The sequence below is a fragment of the Danio aesculapii genome, chromosome 25 (genome assembly GCF_903798145.1).
Source record: "Danio aesculapii chromosome 25, fDanAes4.1, whole genome shotgun sequence".
NCBI classification, from domain to species: domain Eukaryota; kingdom Metazoa; phylum Chordata; class Actinopteri; order Cypriniformes; family Danionidae; genus Danio; species Danio aesculapii.
The window spans coordinates 33221480-33246869 of NC_079459.1; the positions used below are offsets into that span (position 1 = coordinate 33221480).

The window sequence follows — 25390 nt, forward strand, 5'->3', positions numbered from 1 at the left end:
AACAGAGCCAACGTAACCTAGACAAGTTGGACTACACTAAACAACACAATGCCTTGTATGAAGGAACCATATACTGTAGAATACAATACTGAAATAAGCTCAATAATTAAAGTCCTCAAAAACAGGCTTTCACAAGCCAAAAGGTTGACAAATAATCTACATAACTGTTAGAAAACACAAATGTTATTACATGACTTTAATGAGAGATACCCTCTTCTTTGTCGTTTTATTCAAACTTTTGTCAAACATGACGACATGTGGCTTCTCACTAACGCTGTACGATAGCTCCTTCTTGACGAATGAAGCGATGCCATATTTGGTGACATATGCAGTTTTATTTTCACCACAGGTGAATGACTTTGGAAGCTGCGAATCGGGGAACATGGCAGCAAAGATGCCTGTAGCTGACCTACCGTAATAAGCTAATAAATCACAGAGACTGTCATTCACTCCTGTTTCACACATACTAAATTGATCAACTATTAGATGTTTTACGGTAGACCACTGTGCTTCCCTATCGTCATTAAGCACAACAGCTGAAAATTTAATACCTACACTGAAAAAAAAACATTATAAGATGATTCCTTGAATTTACTCAATTTTTTAAGTTAAGTGGTTGTAAACAATTTGTTTGGGTTGAATTTAAACAAACAAATTAAGTTGAGCATTACTAAATTTAATTTGTTTGTTTAAATTCAACCCAGATAAATTGTAAAAAGTTTGCAGAAGTAATTTTTTTCAGTGTACAGCCCATTTACGGTAAATTTAAGACAATTTAAGGCCTTAATTTCCTGGATTTTATTTTAAGACATTTTAAGACGTTATAAGGACCCGAGGGAACCCTGATTATTAGCCTCTTAAGAAATATATATATATTGTAATTGGCTTCAGAACAAACCACTGTTGCCCAGTGCCTTGCCTAATTAACCTATCTTGCTTAGTTAACCTAATTAAGTTTAAATGGCACTTTAGGCTAAATACGAGTACCTTACAAAATAACTAGAGAAATATTATGTTTTAATATTAGGTCATCATGGCAAACACAAAAGAAATTAGTTTTTGATGTTAATGTTTTGCTAATATCATTGCGCCTGCTGCAGCCATAGTACAACAACAAAAGCCCCTTTCACACAGTGATACTGGAAAATATCCGGAAAATTACCAGAATGAGTTTACCGGTAATTTAAAAAAAAGAGCTGTTCACACAGGCAAGGACGTTCTGGAATTTTTCCGGAAAAGACCGTTCACACAACCAGAAAGATCTGGGTGTCATATTAGACAGCAATTTAACTTTTAAAAATCATATTTCCCATGTCACAAAAACTGCTTTCTTTCATCTGAGAAATATAGCTAAGTTACGAAGTATGCTATCCATCTCAGATGCAGAAAAGCTAGTCCATGCTTTTATGACTTCTAGGCTGGACTACTGTAATGCACTGTTTGCTGGCTGCCCAGCATCCTCTATTAACAAACTTCAATTAGTACAAAATGCAGCTGCCAGAGTTCTTACCAGGTCTAGAAAATTTGATCACATCACCCCAATTTTATCCTCCTTACACTGGCTGCCTGTTAAGTTTCGTATTGAATTTAAAATATTGCTTCTTACATATAAAGCTTTAAATAATCTAGCTCCTGTTTATCTAACCAATCTTCTGTCTCGCTACAATCCAACTCGCTCTTTAAGATCTCAAAACTCAGGGCTTCTGGTAGTACCTAGAATAGCAAAGTCGAGTAAAGGAGGTCGAGCCTTCTCATTTATAGCTCCTAAACTCTGGAATAGCCTTCCTGATAACGTCCGAGGCTCAGACACACTCTCCCAATTCAAAACTAGATTAAAGACCTATCTGTTCAGTAAAGCATACACTTAGTGCACCACTTAGGGGGCTTCCACACAGGTTATGCATCTTGCTGATATACACTGTGAACATCAGCTACGCTAATTATTTTCTTTATTCTCCATTTCCACCTGGGGATACTCTTCCCGAGGCCCCCAGACTATGCAGAGTCACTGATTCGATCCAAGACCAACGACGAGATGATCCCAAGGTTTCCATATCCCGGACCTGGCCAAATCCTGAACAACGACTGCGATGGTCATGGAGGAGTGGAGAACATGAGACTGATTCCTATGACGCTCCAGAGACAGACGAGTCTTCGCTGAGGCCAGCTTCCAGCCTCCGCCACTGAGACTGCAGCTCTGCACAAGACGTTTGGCCAGCGGAGAAATTAAAATGGTCGTGCCCAACTGAGTTGGGTTTCTCTCAAGGTTTTTTTTCTTCACTTCCGCCTTTAGTGAAGTTTTTTTTCCCTCTCCGCTGTCGCCACTGGCTTGCATGGTTCAGGATCTGTAGAGCTGCGCATCGATGGATTTGCTCTTCAGTATTTGGACTCTCAGTAGTGATTATTAAACCACACTGAACTGAGCTAAACTGAACTGAACTTAAACACTACAAACTGAACTACACTGTTCCTATTTACTGTGACCTTTTATGTGAAGCTGCTTTGACACAATCTACATTGTATAAGCGCTATACAAATAAAGGTGAATTGAATTGAACAATCATTCCGAAATGCCGGTAAATTCTGACATGATTAACCAGAAATGAGCTCTAAACGGCTGCGCTTGTATTTGTGAACATTTGACTACATTACAAACTCTGTGGATGGATCAGTATTGTGAACAACTTCGATGAAAACATATAGAGGGACACTTTCACATGTCGAGATGTACATAATTGTGTGTGCTGGCGCTCACCGGCTGCTTTACGTGCACACGCGGCAGAGCTTGAAGGTAAACAAACAGCGGTTTATCATAAGCATATTATCGATAATTATTTACACAGTTGGCATTAAGAAGGATCATAGAAATGTTATCTGACTATAATCTAGCAGCTAAATGTGTCTGGAAAAATATTCAAAGGCTTTTGTTTTCCTGAAGAGCGCGGATGAGAATGTGTCTCAATGTTCTGATTGGCTAAAGTAGACGTCTCACATGAACGCGCTCTTTCCGGCAATCTTCCTTCTGCGTTCACACAGTGCAGCATTCCGGCAAATTACCAGTAATGTTACAACTTCTCATTCCGGAAAATAGCCAGAACGAATTTACCAGTATTGTCAAAAAGGGCCTGTTCACACATACAGACCTTTCCAGAAAATTGCCGGTAATTTTCTGGAAATGTCTGCATGTGTAAAAGCGGCTAAAGTTCTTAATTATTACTCTGAAATGAGAGTATAGTTAAACGTATTAGCCTAGAAAACTTAAGTACACGATGTAACTACAGAAGAGTCCACTTTCCTCAGAGCATCTTAACAACACCCTTCAACCACTTTAGTAACTGCATAGCAACATCCTAGAAACACCCTAGCAACTGTTCAGCAACTACTTAAAGCATTTAAAGAACTCTCCGTCAACAAACTAGAACACTTTAGTAACAGCCTAGCAACACCCTACAAATAGCCTAGCAACCACTCAGAGCATCTTAACAACACCCTGTCAACCACCCAGAATACTTTAGTAACTGCCTAGCAACATACTAGAAAAACCCAAGCAACTGTCCAGCAACCACTCAGAGCATTTAAAGAACCCCGTCAACAAACTAGAGCAATCAAGTAACCGCCTAGCAACCACTCAAGAGCATCTTAGCACCACATTAACCACCCAGAATACTTCAGTCCTCACACCCTAGAAACATCCCAGAGTATCTTAACAACACCCTGTCAACCACCCTAAATACTTTGGTACATGCACCCTAGCAACACCTCAGAGCATCTTAACAACACCCTGTCAACCACCCAGAACACTTTAGTAACTTCCTAGCAACATCCTAGAAACACCCTAGCAACTGTCCAGCAACTACTCCAAAGCATTTAAAGAACTCCTCGTCAACAAACTAGAACAATTTAGTAAGTGCCTGGCAATGAGAGTATAGTTAAAGGTATTAGCCTAGAAAACTTAAGTACACGGTGTAACTACAGAAGAGTCCAGTTTTAAATGGGAAGATTACGAAAACTCTTGAAATACTTTAGTAGAATGCTAATGGTCTAACCTGATTCAATGATGTATGCTAAGCTAAAAGTGTTCCTGATTGACTGAATGAATTCAAACTGTCATCATGGTAAACACAAAGCAAATCGGTTATTAGAAAGTTGTTATTAAAGCTATTGTTTACAAATGTGAAGGAAAAAATCTCTCACTTGTGAAATATTTGAACAAAACTAATTCAACCGGGGGCTAATAATTTAGTCTTTAGACTTTTGGTGTTATCAATATTTTTTTAGGACCACTTTGTTGAAAGATATTGATCCGTTTCAAATGTTGACTACAGTACATCTGTTTATTGAGTCTTATCTTTAAATCCACCAGCGTCTACAACAGGAGCTTCCTCTGTCTCCTGAGCAGCTTGAATCAGTGTTCGAGAGTTTGGACAGAGACAGAAATGGTTATCTTACACCCCTCGAGTTCCACACAGGCCTGGGTTAGTGTGTATTAAAACTTTTTAAAAAGAATATTATGCAGTATAGTATGTGTAGTGTCCATTAAGACTCAATCTCTCTGTGCAAATTAGGAGAGCTTGTTGGTTGTGGGCCGGAGGAGAAAGTGAGGGGCAGAGGAGAGATTGTCGGGGAGGAGCGAGTGGAGCCGACGGAGATCCGATTCACACAAATCCTCATGGAGCTGGGAGCTGATAAACTCTTCAAAGAGTGAGTAAATATACACAGCTATGGTCACCACTGTGTAACTGATAAGATAATGTGTAAACCGTGTTTGCCTGTTTGAAGCTTGGATCAATATTACCTTGGCAAAGCTAACATAATGTTATTATACATACTTGGGGTAAGTCAACCACCTAGATCACTTTAATGACTACCTAGCGACACATCAGAGCTTTGTAACACAGCATTAACCACCCAGAACATTTTAGTAACTGCCTAGCAACATCCTAGAAACACCCTAGCAACTGTCAAGCAACTATTTAAAGCATTTAAAGAACTCCCCGTCAACAAACTAGAACAATTTAGTAACAGGCTAGTAACACCCTACAAATAGCCCAACAACAGTTTAGAGCATCTTAGCACAGCATTAACCACCCAGAATACTTCAGTACGTGCACCCTAGAAACACCTCAGAGCATCTTAACAACACCCTGTCATCCACCCAGAATACTTTAGTAACTGCCTAGCAACACCCTACACATAGCCTAACAACCACTCGGAGCATCTTAGCAGAGCATTAACCACCCAGAATACTTTAGTAACTGCATAGCAACATCCTAGAAACACCCTAGCAACTGTCCAGCAACTGAATAGCAACTTTCCACTCAAAGCACTTAAAGAACCCTGTCAACAAACTAAAACAATTTAGTAAGTGCCTAGCAACACCCTAGAAATAGCCTAGCAACCACTCAGAGCATCTTAAAAACACTGTCAACCAAATAGAACACTTTATTTACTGCCTAGCATCTTCTTAGTAACACCCTAGCAACTGTCCAGCAACCACTCAGAGCATTTTAAAAAACCTATCACCAAACTAGAACAATCAAATAACTGCCTAGCAACACCCTACACATAGCTGAACAACCACTCGGAGCATCTTAGCAAAGCATTAACCACCCAGAATACTTTAGTACTTGCACCCTAGAAACACCTCAGAGCATCTTGACAACACCCTTCAACCACCCAGAACACTTTAGTAACTGCATAGCAACATCCTAGAAACACCCTAGCAACTGTCCAGCAACTTAAAGAACTCCCCGTCAACAAAGAATACTTTAGTAACTGCCTAGCAACATACTACAAATAGCCTAGCAACCATTTAAGAGCATCTTAGCAGAGCATTAACCACCCAGAATACTTCAGTCCTCGCACCCTAGAAACATTCCAGAGTATCTTAACAACACCCTGTCAACCACCCTAAATAAATTGGTACATGCACCCTAGCAACACCTCAGAGCATCTTATCAACACCCTGTCAACCACCCAGAACCCTTTAGTAACTGCCTAGCAACATCCTAGAAACACCCTAGCAACTGTCCAGCAACTACTCCAAAGCATTTAAAGAACCCTGTCAACAAACTAAAACAATTTAGTAACTGCCTAGCAACACCCTACAAACAGCCTAGCAACCACTCAGAGCATCTTAACACTCTGTCAACCACCCAGAATACTTCAGTAACTGCCTGGTGACACCATACAAATAACCTAGCAATCTCTCAGAGCATCTTAACAACACCCTGTCTACCACCCTTAATACTTTAGTACATGCACCCTAGCAACACCTCACAGCATCTTAACAACACCCTGACAACCACCCAGAATACTTCAGTAACTGCCTAGCAACATCCTAGAAACACCCTAGCAACTGTCCAGCAACTACTCAAAGCATTTAAAGAACCCTGTCAACAAACTAGAACAATGTAGTAACTGCCTAGCAACACCCTACAAATAGCCTTACAACCACTCTGAGCATCTTAACACCCTGTCAACCACCCAGAATACTTCAGTAACTGCCTAGCAACATCCTAGAAACACCCTAACAACTGACCAGTAACTACTTAAAGCATTTAAAGAACTCCCCGTCAACAAACTAAAACAATTTAGTAACTGCCTAGCAGCACCCTACAAATAGCCTAGCAACCACTCAGAGCACCTTAACAACACCCTGTTAACCACCCAGAATACTTCAGTAACTGCCTGGCAATACACTACAAATAGGGTAGCAACCACTCAGAGAATCTTAACAACACCCGGTCAACCACCCTGAACACTTTAGTAACTGCTTAGCAACATCCTAGAAACACCCTAGCAACTGTCCAGCAGCCACTCAGCACATTTTAAAAGATCTCCGTCAACAAACTAGAACACTTTAGTAATTGCAACACAAAAAAGCCTAACAACCACTCAGAGCATCTTAACATCACCTTGACAACCTCCAAAAAACACGTTAATCAACATCCTAGCAACCACTTAGCATCTTTCTACTCTGTCTGTCTGTATCTTGAAGTATTTAAGTGCTTATTGTGTGTATTTCAGCTGTTTCCTATGATAGTGATTTGTTGGTCATGTCTCTCTGTGTTTCAGTCAGTGGGAGTTGTGTAGTCTCTGGTGTGAGCTCCAGAAGGACAAACCTGAGCTGCTGGGTGTGCTGGAGGAGGTCCTGTCCTATACGGTGTCTCATCTTCAGGATGCACTCAAAGAGAAAGACAATCTAGAGCACGCGCTGCGCAGGTCGGCCCTCACTTCTCTCGTCTAGCTTTTGTCAAATAAACCTGTGCATGTGCTGAGAGTTTAAATGTCCTGCAGGAGAGAGGAGGATCACGACCGAGTGGTTCGGTCCATGTATGAAGACATGGAGAGTCAGTTAAAAGAAGAGAGGGAGAAACGACAAGCTCTGGTAAACACACACACACTGTAAATGTGACGTACGTATTAGAGTTTGAGATTCCTTTTAAAGGTGCAGTATGTAAGTTTGGCACCCAGTGGTTGAACTAGGTATTGCACTCCCTGGATCAAAACAAAGGCAAGCACAGGTTGCCAGATTGAGGACAGAGCGAGTGATTTAAACCGTGTTCTAAATAGAAGCAACAGCACCCGATGGAAGGAATATTCTCCATATTAAAAGGAGTTTTTGTCCTAATCAACACCTCGAATTGATATATTAGAAACGGCTTCTATTTCTCACAGGTGAACAACAGAAAACTATGATCACCTCAGGTACAGCTCATGTGCTTTATTCAGTGTTTAGACTAATAATGAGAGTGTGAATGCCATTTTACATGACATTTATTGACATATACTGAAAGCAGCAGCAGACAGTTCACCTCAGATCTGGAAAATAAGATAAACCGTTTGAAATTGAACTTGAGCCCTGAACACATATGAGTGACTCAGCATGTACATTTAATAATGTTAAAGAGAGTTAATATGTCTTAATTAGATTATAAACTTTACTATTTCATGAGTGAGTGCATATTCTGTGCTTCTGAATGGCTGTATTTACATTTCTGTCGTGTTTCGTCTGGTGCAAACAGCCAAACTGCTCATCACTGCTTATCTCGTTACGAAGCGTGTCGTTAGGACACGCGATTACAATGTAACCTGCTCACCAAATGTTTATGCTCGTAATATTTATATCATTCACTAATTAATAACCTCATGTGGAACTCTGAATCTGTCTCATTTCGGAGTCTGCTACTCTCCACTAGAGGTCGCATTTCAGTCACGGACGCATGCTTTCAGAGCCTTTCTGAATGAATGAAATAGGCTGTTTTCCATCAAGGCAACCCGGGGTGCTGCAATATAATTGGCTAAACTGGCATTGGGCGGGTTAAACTGACCAAAACAAAGACAGCGTTCCGGCACGGAAACACATTTTCAAAGCAGAATATCTGACTTCAGCATTGGTTTTCAGATAAACAAGAATGTTCACTTAGCATGAAATATCTGCAAACATATTATGGTATTTTTATACTTTAGAATAGCTCTTTTTACAGCTCCTCTATAGTTGAGTTTTACCCATAGACTGTAAAAGATATGGACGTGGTATCCCATATGTTTCTGAAGAGCACAAATAAAGCAACAAGTGGGTGTAGCCAATCGCCGCCATTTTGTTTGCACGTCATCGCGCCAACCAGAGGTAACCAAAAAAGAGGCGGGGCGTGAGTGGAGCTACAGATGCCTGCTAGCATTTTGCTTAGACTTTTCTTTGGGAGAAACGCTTGATACTTTATTACCTGCGACTCGTTTGTGTTCTGACCACATGTGCTTGGCTGTACACTATATCAATAAAGTGTTTAGACTTTTAAAAACACTGTTGTAATACATTGAGCCACTAAACATTGTTCTGATGACGTTTTTCTACAAGAGGAAACACAAATTACATACAAACACTTCAAATAGTGTTAGTAAATGCAAGGCTATAGATGAAATCCAGGCATAACACTGTGTGACAACGCTTCAGATAGCCTACAGCTAATCAGTCTGTCTTATTCTGGAGTGCTTTACAGCTCTAAAGAAAATTACAAATGATAAATGATCTTAAATAAAACATTTATAGATATGATATATAAGTCTGGGCGATGCAGTGAGAAGGCAAGAAGGTCGCTGGTTTGAGCCTCGGCTGGGTCAGTTGGCGTTTCTGTGTGGAGTTTGCATGTTCTCCCTGCCTTTGCGTGGGTTTCCTCTGGGTCCTCCAGTTTTCCCCACAGTTCAAAGACATGAAGTGAATTGGGTGGGCTAAATTGTCCGCAGTGTATGAGTGTGTGAATGAGTGTGTGTGGATGTTTCCCAGAGGAAAACAGTGTTGGGTTGCAGGGTTGCAGCTGGAAGGGCATCCTCTGCGTAAAACTGTGCTGGATAAGTTGGCAGTTCATTCCGCTGCGGCGACCTAATAGAAATGTGCTCTTTTATGGAGCCAGGCCTAGCGGAATTTCGATGAGTTGCAGTTTCAGTTACTTCCGTATTAGCTTCACGAGGGAGAGCGGGAGGATGTTGCTTAGTTTTGCCATTTTTTTTAATCCCTTCGGGTGATCTCCGGGTCCGTCAGGAGCACTTTTAGCTTAGCTTAGCGTAAATCATTGAATCGGATTAGACCATTAGCTTCTTGCTCAATAAAAAAAAGATAGAAAGATAATTTTTAGTAATTTTACTTTTTAACGTGAGAAGGCTAATAGTCTAATCTGATCCAATGATTTATGCTAAGCTAAGCTAAAAGTGCTTCGAACGGACACGGAGATCAGCTGATTTGGATTTTTAAAAATTGTAAAACTCTGGTGTTTAACTGTAGGAGAGCTGTAAAATTAGAAAAAATTACAAATTAAAAAAATTGGGGAATTTTATTTCTAAGAAAGCGATGTGTTCCTTTTACGGAGAGCTGTTGATATTTTAATATGAGAATGACGCCTAGCAAATTTCAACCAACCACGCAGAACATTGTATCAAAACACTGTCAACCACCAACAGCTTCTTAATAACACCCTGTCAACCACCCAGGAGACTTTATCTACTGCCTGCCTAGCACCCACTAGGAGCTGATTAAAAACACCGTCAGCCACTAATACTTCAGAAACTGCTTCGCAACACCCTAACACCCATATTTGATTATAGTGATTATGTTGACGATTAAAACTGTGTTCAAATATTTATGATACCAGTGGTGTGGATACTGATTATGAAGATGCTAACGATGGGGATCATAATATTTATGATGATGGTAATTTTAATTTGAGGCTAAATAATAATGACGTTCATAACGGCGATGTGATGCTGACCGTGGCGTTGTTGGTCTGGTCTGTGATGAAGGACAGTATGAAGCAAGGAGACAAGAAAGAGCAGCTACTGCAGGAGCTGAGGACACGAGAACAAGAGCTTGAGTTCACGCTTACCAAACAGAGAGAGGTACGAACTCATTATTATTCATGAGTCAGCGCGTTTGATTTACTTTAACCACGTGTGTGTGTGTGTGTGTGTGTAGTTGGAGAGCAGAATCAACTCTCTGAGCAGTGACCAGGCTGATGCTCGCGGGGAGAACCGGCGACTGCTGAGCATCAACCAGCAGCTTCAGGATCAGCTGGAGCAGAGCCGAGAGGAGCTCCAGAACTCTCTGAGTCATCTACAACAACTGCAGAACACCATCAAACAACAGCAGAGGGGCAAAGAGAGGTGCGTTCACACGTTAACATGCATTGAGTTATTACTACCACAGTCGGGTGAAAAAGACTGGTCCAGTTTTTCCATATCTGGGGCCGTATGTATCAAACTTCTAAAAAATCCTCTTTAGAGTGGTCTTAAACTTTGACTTAGGAGACTTTAAAGGGCACCTATGGTGAAAAATCTACTTTACCAGCTGTTTGGACTGAAATGTGTGTAAGTATAGTGTATAAACTGTCATATTGGGGTGATATAAACACACCCAGTCCTTTTTTTTAAATTTAACAACATAAAAACGGTGGACCAATTAGAGCGGTTTTCAGATCGACCGCAACTTTACGTAGGAGAGCGGTCCCCCCGCCCACCAATATTGATTGACAGCTGCGCGGATTAACATGTCCCGGTAGTCACGTGTATAATCATATCAACAAGACCAGACGTGCGCAAAGCAACCGGGAATAAAAGATCTGTTCAGTTCGCTAGGATCATCAATCATCATCAAATGTGATCAAGAGTATAGCTCGCCCTGGCTCGCTCGCTTTAGGCTCGCGATAGTGAAAACGCGGCTATTGGCTCCAACAGGGGAAGGGAAGGCTCCAGGGAAGCCCGCAATCCTCATAAAAGCCACTTGCTTTTGCTGTATAGTTTGGGGGTCACTTGGAAAGGTGGTGAACTGCCTTGTTATGTTTGGTGTTGTTAGTGTTGCTTTAGTGCTGTTTACGACTCTGCTGACTGCGGATTGTGATGAGCCTAAATCATCTAAATCATCATGTGCTGGACTTTAGACTGGCTTTGTTCTGGTCTATTAAATCGTCTATTTAAGTTCCTCAAAATAGCAACGCGCCAGCAATACGCCTCAACACGCCTCCGTTTTTAGATCAGAACGCCTATGGGCGCACATATGAGCGCAAATGCATTTGCTATTTAAACAGCGTGGCGTAAAACGTCAAAACGACTCTTGCGCCAAGCTGAAACTAGCAAACAACAATTGCGTCGCGCCTTATGCCGGGTGTATGATAGGTCCCCAAGTCTTAACACTTAAGAACCTTTATAAATCACACTTAATTTTAAGTCTAGAAATAAAAGTAAAATGAAGTCATTCATAGACTTTTGACACACTTAAGAGTAAAATTTTACACTGAGCAGCTTTACCGCCCCAGGACATGAAATTTATGTTGTTTTTGGCAGTTCTTAAAGTAACCCTCCTCATTTTTAAGCTTATTTTACAGCTCCCCTAGAGGTAAACAGTTGAGTTTTACCATTGTAAAATCCATTCAGGCGATCTCCTGACTAGCAGGAACACTTTTACCTTAGCTTAGCATAAATCATTGAATCAGATTAGACCATTAGCATCTCGCAAATTTTTTATTAATGTCAAGGTTTTGATAATATCATTGTGCCTGCGTAAACCATGGTACGACAACAAAGTTCCTTGATTATTACGCTGGAATGAGAGTGTAGTTATTAGCCATATCAGCCTAGAAAATGAAACTACCGAATAGTCAAGCTTTAAAATTGCTAAAACGATCAAAACTCATTGAAATATTTGAGAAAGATGCTAATGGTCTAATCTGATTCAATGTTTTATGCTAAGCTAAGCTAAAAGCGCTACTGTCAGACGCAGCGATAGGCTGAATGGATCAGAAATGCGGGAAAGCTCAACTGTTTAACTCTAGGGCAGCTGAAAAATTAACCTATTTAGCCAAATATTAGCCAAAAAAATTGTAGAGTTCCTTTAAAGTTTGGAAAATAAAATCTCAAATGAACAATTAACAAAAATAAGTCCGACACTGATAATCAGATGCATGAACTGATCAGCTGAAGATTTATCAGTTTGTTGGTCTGGAGCTCCAGGTGTATGTGTGTGTGTGTGTGTGTGATGACAATGTACGTCCTAAAGCTTTATCATGGAACCATCGATGCCAATAAAGAATCTTTATTACTGTAATAACAGAATTTATTACTGCAATTAAAGAATAACAAACATTTGCTGCTCATGTAACACACTCATGTATTTTCATGTCTGACTGTTTCACGCTACAGAGAAGTCCTGAAAGTGTCCCGAAACATGCAGAAGGAGCGGGAAAGCCTCGTGAGACAGCTGGAGCTGCTCCGGTGAGTGTGACCAGACTAACCGGATCACACCTTGAGTTTATAACAGGATAGAGTGTTTAAACATAGGTGTGTGTGTGTGTGTATGTGTATTATTCTTATCTGAAAGATAAGGCCATAAGAACTGACCAATCAGATCACAAAATGAACAGATGCAGGATCGAGATGGTTGATCGGTCATTAGTCCATCTTTTTGATAACTAGAAGTATCATCTATAATTCTGAGGCTGTATTAGTGCTGTAACTAGTTTTTTTTTTTTTGCAAGTCACCATGAAATAAATGTTTTTAAATAAATGAAATTTGATTGTTAATTTAGTAAAGGCATTATTCATTTTGTAAATTTAGTAAATAATAAGTTATAATAATAATAACAACAACAATAATAATAATAACAACAATAATAATTATAACAATAATAACAACAATAATAATAGCAATAACAACAATAATAACAATAATAGTAATAACAATAACAACAACAACAATAATAATAATAATAATAATAATAATAATAATAATAATAATCATTATTATATTATTATAGTAATAGTAATTATATTTTTATTACCCTCCATCTTCAATGAAATCTCTTCTTTTATTTGTGTTTGCTGGTATGAGGATTTGCCTTTCAATCACATGAGATCCACCAATAGCAAATCACAATCATCCAATCAATTCCGCATTGGATAATCAAGCCCCGCCCTCCTTTTTTTTTCAATGAGAACCCATTTCTATTCAACAATAAAGAAAAACATTCTATTTAAAAATTTAAATAGACTTAAAATTAAAAATAGACTTAAATAAGACTTAAATAGACATTGTAATATAGACTTAAAATAGACTTTAAATTACAATGTCTATTTAAGTCTTATTTAAGTCTTTTGAAATTTAGTTCTATTATAAGTCTAAATTACAATGTCTATTTAAGTCTTATTTAAGTGTACTTTTAATTTTAAGTATTAAGTCTGAATTACATTGTTTAAGTATTAATTAAGTCTATTTTTAATTTTAAGTCTATTTTAAGTCTAAATTACAATGTCTATAAGTCTTTTTAATTTTAAGTCTATTTTAAGTCTAAATTACAATGTCTATAAGTCTTTTTAATTTTAAGTCTATTTTAAGTCTAAATTACAATGTCTATTTAAGTCTTATTTAAGTGTACTTTTAATTTTAAGTATTAAGTCTGAATTACATTGTTTAAGTATTAATTAAGTCTATTTTTAATTTTAAGTCTATTTTAAGTCTAAATTACAATGTCTATAAGTCTATTTTTAATTTTAAGTCTATTTTAAGTCTAAATTACAATGTCTATAAGTCTTTTTAATTTTAAGTCTATTTTAAGTCTAAATTACAATGTCTATTTAAGTCTTATTTAAGTGTATTTTTAATTTTAAGTCTAAATTACAATGTCTATTTAAGTCTTATTTAAGTGTATTTTTAATTTTAAGTCTATTTTAAGTCTATTTTAGTCTTTTTAATTTTAAGTCTAAATTACATCATCTAGTTAAGTCTTATTTAAGTCCATTTTTTAAATTAAATCTATTTTAAGTCTAAATTACAATGTCTAAAGGTCTTTTTAATTTTAAGTCTATTTTAAGTCTAAATTACATCGTCTAGTTAAGTCTTATTTAAGTCCATTTTTTAAATTAAATCTATTTTAAGCCTAAATTACAATGTCTAAAGGTCTTTTTAATTTTAAGTCTATTTTAAGTCTTAATTACAATGTCTATTTAAGTCTTATTTAAGTAAATTTTTAATTTTAAGTCTTTTTTAAGTCTAAATTACAATGTCTAAGTCTTTAATTTTAAGTCTATTTTAGGTCTAGATTACAATGTCTATTTAAGTCTTATTTAAGTGTATTTTTAATTTTAAGTCTATTTTTAGTCTAAATTATAATGTCTATTTTAGTCTTTTTAATTTTAAGTCTATTTTAAGTCTAAATTACATTGTCTAGTTAAGTCTTATTTAAGTCCATTTTTTAAATTAAATCTATTTTAAGTCTAAATTACAATGTCTAAAGGTCTTTTTAATTTTAAGTCTATTTTAAGTCTAAATTACAATGTCTATTTAAGTCTTATTTAAGTGAATTTTAAATTTTAAGTCTATTTTAAGTCTAAATTACAATGTCTAAGTCTTTAATTTTAAGTCTATTTTAGGTCTAGATTACAATGTCTATTTAAGTCTTATTTAAGTGTATTTTTAATTTTAAGTCTTTTTTTTGTCTAAATTATAATGTCTATTTTAGTTTTTTTAATTTTAAGTCTATTTTAAGTCTAAATTACATCATCTAGTTAAGTCTTATTTAAGTCCATTTTTTAATTTTAAGTCTATTTTAAGTCTAAATTACAATGTCTAGTTAAGTCTATTTTTAATTTTGACCTAAAATAGACTTGGAAATGACTTCAAAAATGTAACTGCATTTTTCTCCTTTTTTCTTTTTTCTAGAGACATGAACAAGCGTCTTCGGGATGATAAAGATGCCCATCAGACACAGAAGATGGTTAGTCAAAAATACCCCTTCACGCCCCCCACCTATTACCCAGCATGCCGCTGTGTGCACACCTTCTCACCATGGCCGCGCTCTATTTACCCGTATTAACTCTATTTGTGCCGATGTATCATTATCCACAATGCACGCCTGCAGACGGTGCAGCTAAATGTGAAGGGATACATTTTCGATGGGTTTCCGAAAAAGCAGAAAAGCTCGAAAGCGACCGGCAAACAGACTCTTCTGGATTTTTATTCCAGGCGCAGAGCAGACTCAGACTCTTGCAGGAGCAGCAACAAGAGACTTGAAGGAAGCTTTGTACACAGTAATGTATGTTATGGCATACTGCATATCGAATGTAGGAGAAACATTTGGAGAAAGATTGTTTTTTGTTCAGTCTGTTACAGAAGGAAGTGAATGGCCTAAAAAAAATCTTTAGAAAATCCCTAATGCCGCTTTTTTTTGAAGATCGTTCAGTCACAAACATCACTAGGGGACACTATACAGTAAGGTTGTATTAGCTAATGTTAGTTAACCATTTTACTAATATGAACAGATCATCACCAATACATTTATTACTCTATATTTACATGTTTGTTAAGGTTAGTTAACAAAAAATAAAGTTGTTTATCGTTAACTCTGTGTATTAACTAATGTTAACAAGCTTAAATTTGAATTTTTAAAGGCATAGTTCACCCAAAAACAAACATTTCCTGTTAATTTACTCACCTCACAGGTCATCCTACAGATGAGGTGACTTTTTTTCCTCAGTATAACCTTAAAGAAGACTTTGAGCAGAATCTGCAGTCATAAGCAATCAATAGTCAGGCTCCTGATGACACACTGAGGTCTTGTGAAGCGAAACGATCAGTCTGTGTAAGAAATTGAACATTAGCTACAATATTATTAGCTTTAACCCACAGATCTCGGCACATGTGTGAATGTAGTCTACTTTAATGACGAATGTGCTTGGATGGGAGGTCAGGTGATGCAGTTTGTTGATAGATATAGGTGATTATGTTGAACAATTGGACTACATTTGCACATGCGCCGAGAACTGTTTGACCAGGCATTGTAAATATGTTTAATTTTACACGGATATATTAAATACATTGAGTCATCAGGAGCCACGGCTATTGATTCGGACTCGTTTGTTTGTGTTTATTTTTAATCTCAAAAACCGGTCACCATTCACTGCCATTATATCAATCACCATCCACAACGCATTCAGCTCAAAATCTTCTTTGATTTTTCTACTGTCACGTACATCTTGGATGACCTGTGGGTGAGCAAATTAACAGGAAATGTACATTTTTGGGTGAACTATCCCTTTAACAATGCAATAGTACACGTTTGATCAAAGAAACACTGTAGAAGTATTGGTGTTTATTAGTTTATGTTAGTGAATACATTAACTATCAAAAACCGTACTGTAATGTGTGACGTAATAATTTCTCTGTGATATTTCAGGACTGAAATATAGGCCACTGTACCTCATTAACTTTATTTTTGCTTCATATTTTTGTATTTGTTGTAATTCGCTACGCTCTCGGGTTGGTGGTGTCTTGTGAAGTGAGCAGTTCTGTCCAATGACAGCTTGTGTGTTCGGGGTCTGATCGCCGCAACATGAACAAAATGAAGAGTATGTGAAGATTAATGAATTTAAACTAATGGATCTCTTTTTGGAAAGTGAGCAATAAAAATGTTGATTTGGACTGATTCGTGTCATTTATTCTTGGTGATTTGCACAAATACAGTTGAGGTCAGAATTATTAACCCCCCTGAATTATTAGCTCCCTGTTTATTTTTTTCCCCAATATTTTTTTTACGGAAAGAAGATTATTTTCAACACATTTCTAATCATAATAGTTTTAATAACTCATCTTTAATAACTGATTTATTTTCTCTTTGCCATGATGACAGTAAATAATATTAGACTAGATATTTTTATCTATACAGCTTAAAGTGACATTTAAAGGCTTAGCTAGGTTAATTAGGTTAACTAGGCAGGTTAGGGTATTTAGGCAAGTTATTGTATAACGATGGTTTGTTCTGTAGACTGTGAAAAAATATAGCTTAAAGGGGCTAATAATATTGACCTTAAAATGGTCTTTAAAAAAATAAAACCTGCTTTTATTCTAGCCGAAATAAAACAATTAAGACTTTCTCCAGAAGAAAAAATATTGTAGGAAATACTGTGAAAATTTCCTTGCTCTGTTAAACGTCATTTGGGAAATATTTAAAAATAAATTCAAAGGGGGTTAATAATTCTGACTTCAACTGTATATGTGAGTGCTGTCATGGGTTAACATCAAATAATAAGTTCATTTTTCATTAAATAAAGTATATTTTAGTACAAATGAACGCACATCACATAATTCATTTCTTTTAAAACTATTATTCTTTATGTTTTTTCAATTCATTTATTTAAACTGGATACAAATCTTTGCACTTAATCCTGAAAGAGAAGCTAAACTTTCTTTCGTGTCTCATCAACTGTTTCTCAGACATCTCAAATGAAGAGCCCTTTGCAGAGGAAGGAATCAATATTGGGGAACTATTTTCCATCGAGGAAATCTGCAAAGAGGTACACTTTACACACGCTTTATTATTAAGCACATGACACTATACAATTGCTTTGTGCCTTCAGTGTATATATATATATATATATATATATATATATATATATATATATATATATATATATATATATATATATATATATATTTAGTAAAATTGTCTTGCTTATAGGACTGCAATTGTAACTTAATTCTGAGGTACAACTTTTAGTGACTGATGATATTTGGTTACACTTTATTTTAAATAGCAATTCACACCATTTCTGTTTTATTACCTGCCTATTATTAAGATATGAACTGTTTATTAGCATTTATCAAGCTTGTTTTATATACTAACAAAAAATCTAAACACACAACTACTACCTTACTATTAATAAGCAGCTAATTTGTACTTTATTGAGCTAAAAGTCTTCGTTAATAGTTTGTTAATAGCATGAATTGTACGTTAAAATAAAGTATTACCTATATTTTTTTATTGAGCTTTCCTTTAGTGCTGCAAATAGAAAAAATCTTAAAGGCAGTGTGTAATTTTCGCCACTAGAGGGTGTGTATTTGCAACAAACAAAGCTGGAGTTTGATGACGCTGTGACTGAATGTGGAATCATGGGAGTTGTGGTCTATTTCATTTTACTATGGGACTCCTGTAGAAATCTTGTTGATGGATGAGCTAAAGTATTCAACACTGCGAAACAAGAGCGCTGAAACAATATGCACAGCAAGTGTTTTTCAGCCACCAATAAACTTCCAGTGAAAGGTCTTAAGGTTCCTTTTATAGCATCAATAATGTAATTTAATTAAAATATAGTCCGTTAAATAGAGGTAAGCATTAACTGTATTGTTCAAGTGTAAAACAGGATGAAAATCAGTTTAAATGCTAGTGCAGAGCAGAATTTCCATTGAAAATACTGTGGTAAAGTAAATGTCCAGTGCAGTGCTTCTTGCCCCGTCTGAGACTCACTTTTTATTGTATCTTCAATGTGGCAGTGAAGATTATCGTGGTATGACAGTTCACCAGAAGTGCCTGAATGGGTTTATTCAAGTCCCCATGCATATGGCTGATGAGAGACAAGTGTACCATAGCACTAAAGCAGCGGAGCTTTTATTATGCCACAGTCCACCGCTTCCGGTTCTTCAGCTCGTGATCACATGGAGAAGAAGCAGTGTGTTTTATAATGATAAACACATTTTATGCTTCTGTTATAATACTTCTCTATGCAGTGCACACACAACATATTAAATCATCTTTGTCATTTCCCTGTTTTCTATAAAACCAATACAGAAATCCAGACTGATGTACCTAAGTGGCCAGTGAGTGTACACTGAAAAGATTCACTGGCTTTACTAGTTTTTTTGTAAACAAAAATCTATGGGCTGAATTTACACACAGAAATTAAGTTGAACATTACTACATTTCATTTGCTTAAATTCACCCAAAATAAATTGTTTGCAACTACTTACAGTTGAAGACAGAATTATTAGCCCCCCTGTTTATATTTTTCCTCAATTTCTGTTTAACAAAGAGCAGATTTCTTCAACACATTTCTAAACAGGATAGTTTTAATAACTCATCTCTAATAACTGATTTGTTTATCTTTGCCATGATGACAGTAAATAATATTTGACTAGATATTTATCAAGACACTTCTATACAGCTTAAAGTGACATTTAAAGGCTTAACTAGGGTAATTAGGTTAACTAGGCAGGTTAGGGTAATTAGGCAAGTTATTGTATAACGATGGTTTGTTCTGCAGACTATCAGAAAAAAATAATCTTAAAGGGGCTAATAATATTGACCTTAAAATGTATTTAAATAAAATAAAAACTGCTTTTATTCTAGCCGAAATAAAAAAAAGACTTTCCCCAGAAGAAAAAATATCATCAGACATACTGTGAAAATTTCCTTGCTCTGTTAGACATGAAATTTTAAAGGGGGTTTATTAGTTCTGATTTCAACAGTACCTTAAAAATATATAGTAAATCCAATTAATAATTTTTTCAGTGTATAATTACTGTATAATTACTGTGTATTCTTTATTCTCAGGCAGCTAACGGAAAACCCAAGTGAAGAGCCTGAAGATTCAGACGCCTGTCTAGCAGATTCACGTCCGAAAAGACTCTCTATATCTGAACAGAGAGAAGACGAACCGAAACACCACACAGAGAAATCCACGGTACTCACAGCAAAATTATCAGCCTCAGTTATTTTTTTCAATTCATTTCACATTTTCCCAAATGATGTTCAAGAAAGAAAGTTTTTTTTCCAACACATTTTTTTTTTTTAAAGATTTATTTTTTGGCTATTTTGCCTTTATTAGATAGGACAGTATTTAGGACAGGAAGCGAAGTCGGAGAGAGAGAGGGGGGTAGGGAAATGTCCTCGTGCCGGGATTCGAACTCGTGACGCCCTGACGTGCTACTGCACCATATGTCGACGCGCTAACCACTAGGCTATTGGGCCGACTTTCCAACACATTTTTAAACATAAAAAGTTTAATATCTCATTTCTAATAACTCATTTCTTTAGCCATGATGGAAGTACATAATATTTTACTAGCTATTTTGCAAGTGCAATTTACTAGATATTTTTCAAGATACTGGTATTCGACTTAAATTGACATTTAAAGGCTTAATTAGGTTAATTAGGCAAGTCAGGGTAATTAGGCAAGTCATTGTATAACAGTGGTGTGTTCTGTAGACCAGTCTTTCCCAACCCTGTTCCTGAAGGCACACCAACAGTTCACATTTTCAACCTCTCCCTAATCAAACACACCTGAATCATCTTATCATAACATCAGAAGAGACTCCAACACCTGAAGTTAATGAGTCAGAAAAGGGAGACATACAAAATATGTACTGCCTCCAGGAACAGGGTTGGGAAACGCTGCTGTAGACTATTGAAAAAAATATTAGCTTAAGGGGGCTAATAATATTGACCTTAAAATGGTTTAAAAAAATAAGAACTGCTTATATCCTAGCTGAAATAAAACAAATCAGACTTTCTCCAGAAGAAAAAATATTATCAGACATACTGTGAAAATTTCCTGAATCTGTTTAACATAATTTGGAAATATTGGAAAAAGAACAGAAATTTTGACTTTAAGTATAAAGATTTGTTTTTAAAGTTGGAAACTGCTTAAATTTAATTGCAAACTAAAAAAAAACTGTCTCCAGAAGAAAAAACATAGTAGAAAAAGTCCTTGCTGTTAAACATCTCTACTAAAATGATTGAGAATTCAAATTTCACAGGAGGACGAATAATTGTGTCTAACTGAACTTGTCTGTATGTTTGTTTCCATTGAAAACTGCTTATTTGTGCAGGCCTGGGTGTGTTCTGTTCATTAATCGATGCTCTTAATCAAATATTTACCTGCTTGTTGTATCGTTTGACTTGCCGGGAAAAACTTTCTCTCTTCTTCCTCCTGTAGAGCGCGGTTTGTGATCCCCAACGTGTGTTTAAGGTGGTGTTTTTGGGAAACTCCGCGGTGGGAAAGAGCTCCTTCATCCATCAGTACTGTAGCGGTCACTTCCCCAATAACCTGGCCTCCACTGTGGGTGAGATGATAAAGTTTGGCTAATTACACTTGACGTCAGAATTATTAGCCTCCTTGTATAATTTCCCCCCGTTTAACAGAGAGCAGATTTCCTCAACACATTTCTAATCATAATAGTTTTAATAACTCATCTCTAATAACTGATTTATTTTGCCATGATGACAGTAAATAATATTAGACTAGACATTTTCAAGACACTAGTATTCAGCTTAAAGTGACATTTAAAGGCTTAAATAATTAGGGTAAAATTAGGGTAATTAGGCAAGTCATTGTATAACAGTGGTTTGTTCTGGAGACAATGCAAAACAAATATAGCTTAAGGGGGCTAATAATATTAACCTTAAAATGGTTTTAAAAAATTAAAAAATGCTTTTATTCTAGCCGAAATAAAACCAATAAGACTTTCTCCAGAAGAAAAAATATTACAGGAAATACTGTGAAAATTTCCTTGCTCTGTTAAACATCATTTGGGAAATATTTGAAGAACAAATTCACAGGAGGGCTATAATTGTGACGTCAACTGTATATCTATCTTAGACATCATAACGTTTGTGCAAAGTTATTATACGTTTATTTTGATACTATTTGACAATTTGCTGCAAATTTCAGTTTAGTTTTAGTTTAGTTTATATTATGCGAACACATTTCTGTTTAGTGTTAGCTTGTTTCATTGTTAGTTTAGTTTATATTATGCGAACACATTTCTGTTTAGTGTTAGCTTGTTTCATTGCTAGTTTTAGTTTAGTTTATATTACGCGAACACATTTCTGTTTAGTGTTAGCTTATTTCATTGCTAGTTTTAGTTTAGTTTATATTACGCGAACACATTTCTGTTTAGTGTTAGCTTGTTTCATTGTTAGTTTTAGTTTAGTTTATATTACGCGAACACATTTCTGTTTAGTGTTAGCTTGTTTCATTGTTAGTTTAGTTTATATTACGCGAACACATTTCTGTTTAGTGTTAGCTTGTTTCATTGCTAGTTTTAGTTTAGTTTATATTACGCGAACACATTTCTGTTTAGTGTTAGCTTGTTTCATTGTTAGTTTTAGTTTAGTTTATATTACGCGAACACATTTCTGTTTAGTGTTAGCTTATTTCATTGCTAGTTTTAGTTTAGTTTATATTACGCGAACACATTTCTGTTTAGTGTTAGCTTGTTTCATTGTTAGTGTTAGTTTAGTTTATATTACGCGAACACATTTCTGTTTAGTGTTAGCTTGTTTCATTGTTAGTTTTAGTTTAGTTTATATTATGCGAACACATTTCTGTTTAGTGTTAGCTTGTTTCATTGTTAGTTTTAGTTTAGTTTATATTATGCGAACACATTTCTGTTTAGTTTTGATATATTTAGTTTCAGTTTCAGTTTTAGTAATTCTCGTGTATCAGAGTTAACAACACATCCAGTGTCTTCCAAAGCAAACTTTAATGTTTGCAGAGTTTACATGAACTCTTGTGCAAACCTCTTAGTCATACAAATTAAATATTAGTTTAAACACACTCAATCCAAAACCACACGAATGCAACTTAAAATGAAGACAAACCTCTTCATATTTAGGATCATGTAAGTAGTTAAACATGCCTTGTTTATATAATAATAAAGTTGTACTGTAAAAGGGGCGGCGCGGTGGCTTTTTTATCACTGTCGCCTCACAGCAAGAAGGTTGCTGGTTTGAGTCCCGGCTGGACCAGTTGGCATTTCTGTGTGGAGTTTGCATGTTCTCCCTGCGTTTGTGTGGATTTCCTCCGGGTGCTCCGGTTTCCCCCACAGTCCAAACACATGCACTATAGGGGAAATGAGTGAACTTAATCGTCAGCCAGAAAGTAAGTATTTATTCTGTAAAACTATTAATATTCATTCATTTCCTTTTAGCTTAGTCCCTTTATTAATCTGTGGTCGCCACAGCGGAATGAGCCGCCAACTTATCCAGCATATGTTTTACACAGCGAATACCCTTCCAGCTGCAACCTATCACTGGGAAACATCCATACACACTCATTCACACACAAACACAACGGTCAATTTAGCCTACCACCTGTACTGCATGTCTTTGGACTGTGAGGGAAACCGGAGCACCCGGAGGAAACACACGCCAACACGGGGAGAACATGCAAACTCCACACAGAAATGCCAACTAACCCAGCCGAGGCTTGAACCAGCAACCTTCTTGCTGTGAGGTGACATTAATATGCACTGCACCACCGCGTCGTCCTATTGTCATTATTATTTTTGCTAGTTATTATAATTTCCATCAAATTTTTCTTTTATTTAGTATTTTTTGAACACAGAACAAACATGCCGTAGACAGTCAGCATATAGCAAAGTGCATAGATATACATGTAATAACCAATATACAGGTTGGTAAATAACAGGATTAATAATAGTGCCAACAATAACAACAATAGTGACAATAAATGACAAAGACATACTAAAACAAATAAAAATAATAAATAAAAATAAATTAATATATATACACATACACAGGTAAATACATATACATAAAACAAATTTCCCAACTAAAAAGGCAATAAATCAAATCTGTATTTAAGGTTAAGTTAGGGTAAAATTAAGCCAGGGAAAAGTAAATAAATAAAGGAATGGTAATGGACAAATAAAAATAGGTATTCAAAACCGTGCTGAAAGAGGCCTACGACAATCAAGACAAGTTATTAGAAGCCCAAACACTGAACCTTAAATTACTATAAAGAAAAAATAAATAAATAAATAAAATAGAGGAAAAATAAATACATTTTGAAATTATATATGTTTAAAAAATGCTACTTATTATTTTTATCAGTTTGTTTTTCTGTGATTGTTGTTTAAGTTTAGTTTAGTGTGATTTTTTTTTATTTTTTATTATTATTTCAGGTAAAGAAAGTGTTTTCTGACCAATAGTCTTAGTCTTTTAAGTATTGTATTTTCTAAAGTAACAATTGTTTGTGCTGAGGCGTGATGTGATGTTTGATTGACAGGAATGGATTTTCAGGTCAGGAGTGTAATGATGGACTCCACACCTGTGGCGCTGCAGCTGTGGGACACCGCGGGACAGGAGAGGTCAGATGGCCCCCAAAAAAAGGGTTTTATAGAAGCAATAAACTGATTCAAAAACAGCCTATGGTTACAAAAACAACTTTAACATCACAGTTCACCCAGAAATGAATATTTACAGACTCTCAAGTGGATCCAAACTCAAAAAAGAAAGTATTTTGAAGAAAATTAGTAACACAGGTGCCATTGACATCTATAGGCAGGAAAAGAATACTTTGGAAGTCAATGGCTGCTGGTTTCCAACATTTTTCAATTCACTTGTGTTTAATAGGGGTGTCAAAATTAATTGTTTCTTCGGTGCACCGTGAGGCAAACGCGGACAATTCGTTATCGGTTCAGTAATAATCATAACCAGTTATTGTGTACAGACTTAATTTATCTCATATGCGCTCTGTCGCGGTAGCTTACTATGGCGAGGGAGGCAAGTGCGAGTATTTACAATGCTCTAACTACTTAAAAACGCAGAAACTGTGCACAATTTCACTGTGTGTGTTCTCTGGACAGTCTTTCACTGACACTTACAGCAGAAGCCCCTATTTCACTGTGATTGACAGAATGAAAGTACACTCTATTTCTCTCTCTCTCTCTCTCTCTCTCTCTCTGTGGCTCATTTGACCGGCTGCGTGACTTTTCCTCTCCTCTCGGCTGTTACAGTGATACTTCTGGATACAGACATGAGCGTGTGAGTTTTCTCCACCATTCTCAAAATGGATCAGGTGTGATCGCCGCTGCAGTGTTGCCAGATGTAGCTGACTGATTCCAGCCCAAAAACTATCCAAAACCTACAGAAATGCCTATCCAAAACCGCCCAATCTGGCAACACTGCGCTGCTGCAGTTTATCAGTGTCACTCATCGGTGAACAGCACCTGTGAAGTAAAATATAAAACTGTGTATGGAAAGCATCATCAATGCACCGAGATATCGAATTGAACCGAATTGATATGGCATGATAATTGTAACCAAACCGA

The 25390-nt window shown here is 36.4% G+C and overlaps 1 protein-coding gene across 1 annotated transcript in view; it reads left to right on the forward strand.

Annotated features, from left to right (window-relative positions):
• The window catches only part of cracr2b (calcium release activated channel regulator 2B), a 48966-nt gene that overhangs the window by 16576 nt on the left and 7000 nt on the right, over positions 1–25390 (forward strand). The window contains exons 3-14 of the mRNA XM_056451993.1: positions 4364–4475; positions 4566–4701; positions 7078–7224; positions 7300–7390; positions 10297–10392; positions 10469–10656; positions 12688–12759; positions 15203–15257; positions 17753–17832; positions 19866–19995; positions 21250–21376; positions 24346–24427. Of these exons, the coding sequence (XP_056307968.1) occupies positions 4364–4475; positions 4566–4701; positions 7078–7224; positions 7300–7390; positions 10297–10392; positions 10469–10656; positions 12688–12759; positions 15203–15257; positions 17753–17832; positions 19866–19995; positions 21250–21376; positions 24346–24427 (1316 nt within the window). The remainder of the gene's footprint in view (positions 1–4363; positions 4476–4565; positions 4702–7077; positions 7225–7299; positions 7391–10296; positions 10393–10468; positions 10657–12687; positions 12760–15202; positions 15258–17752; positions 17833–19865; positions 19996–21249; positions 21377–24345; positions 24428–25390) is intronic.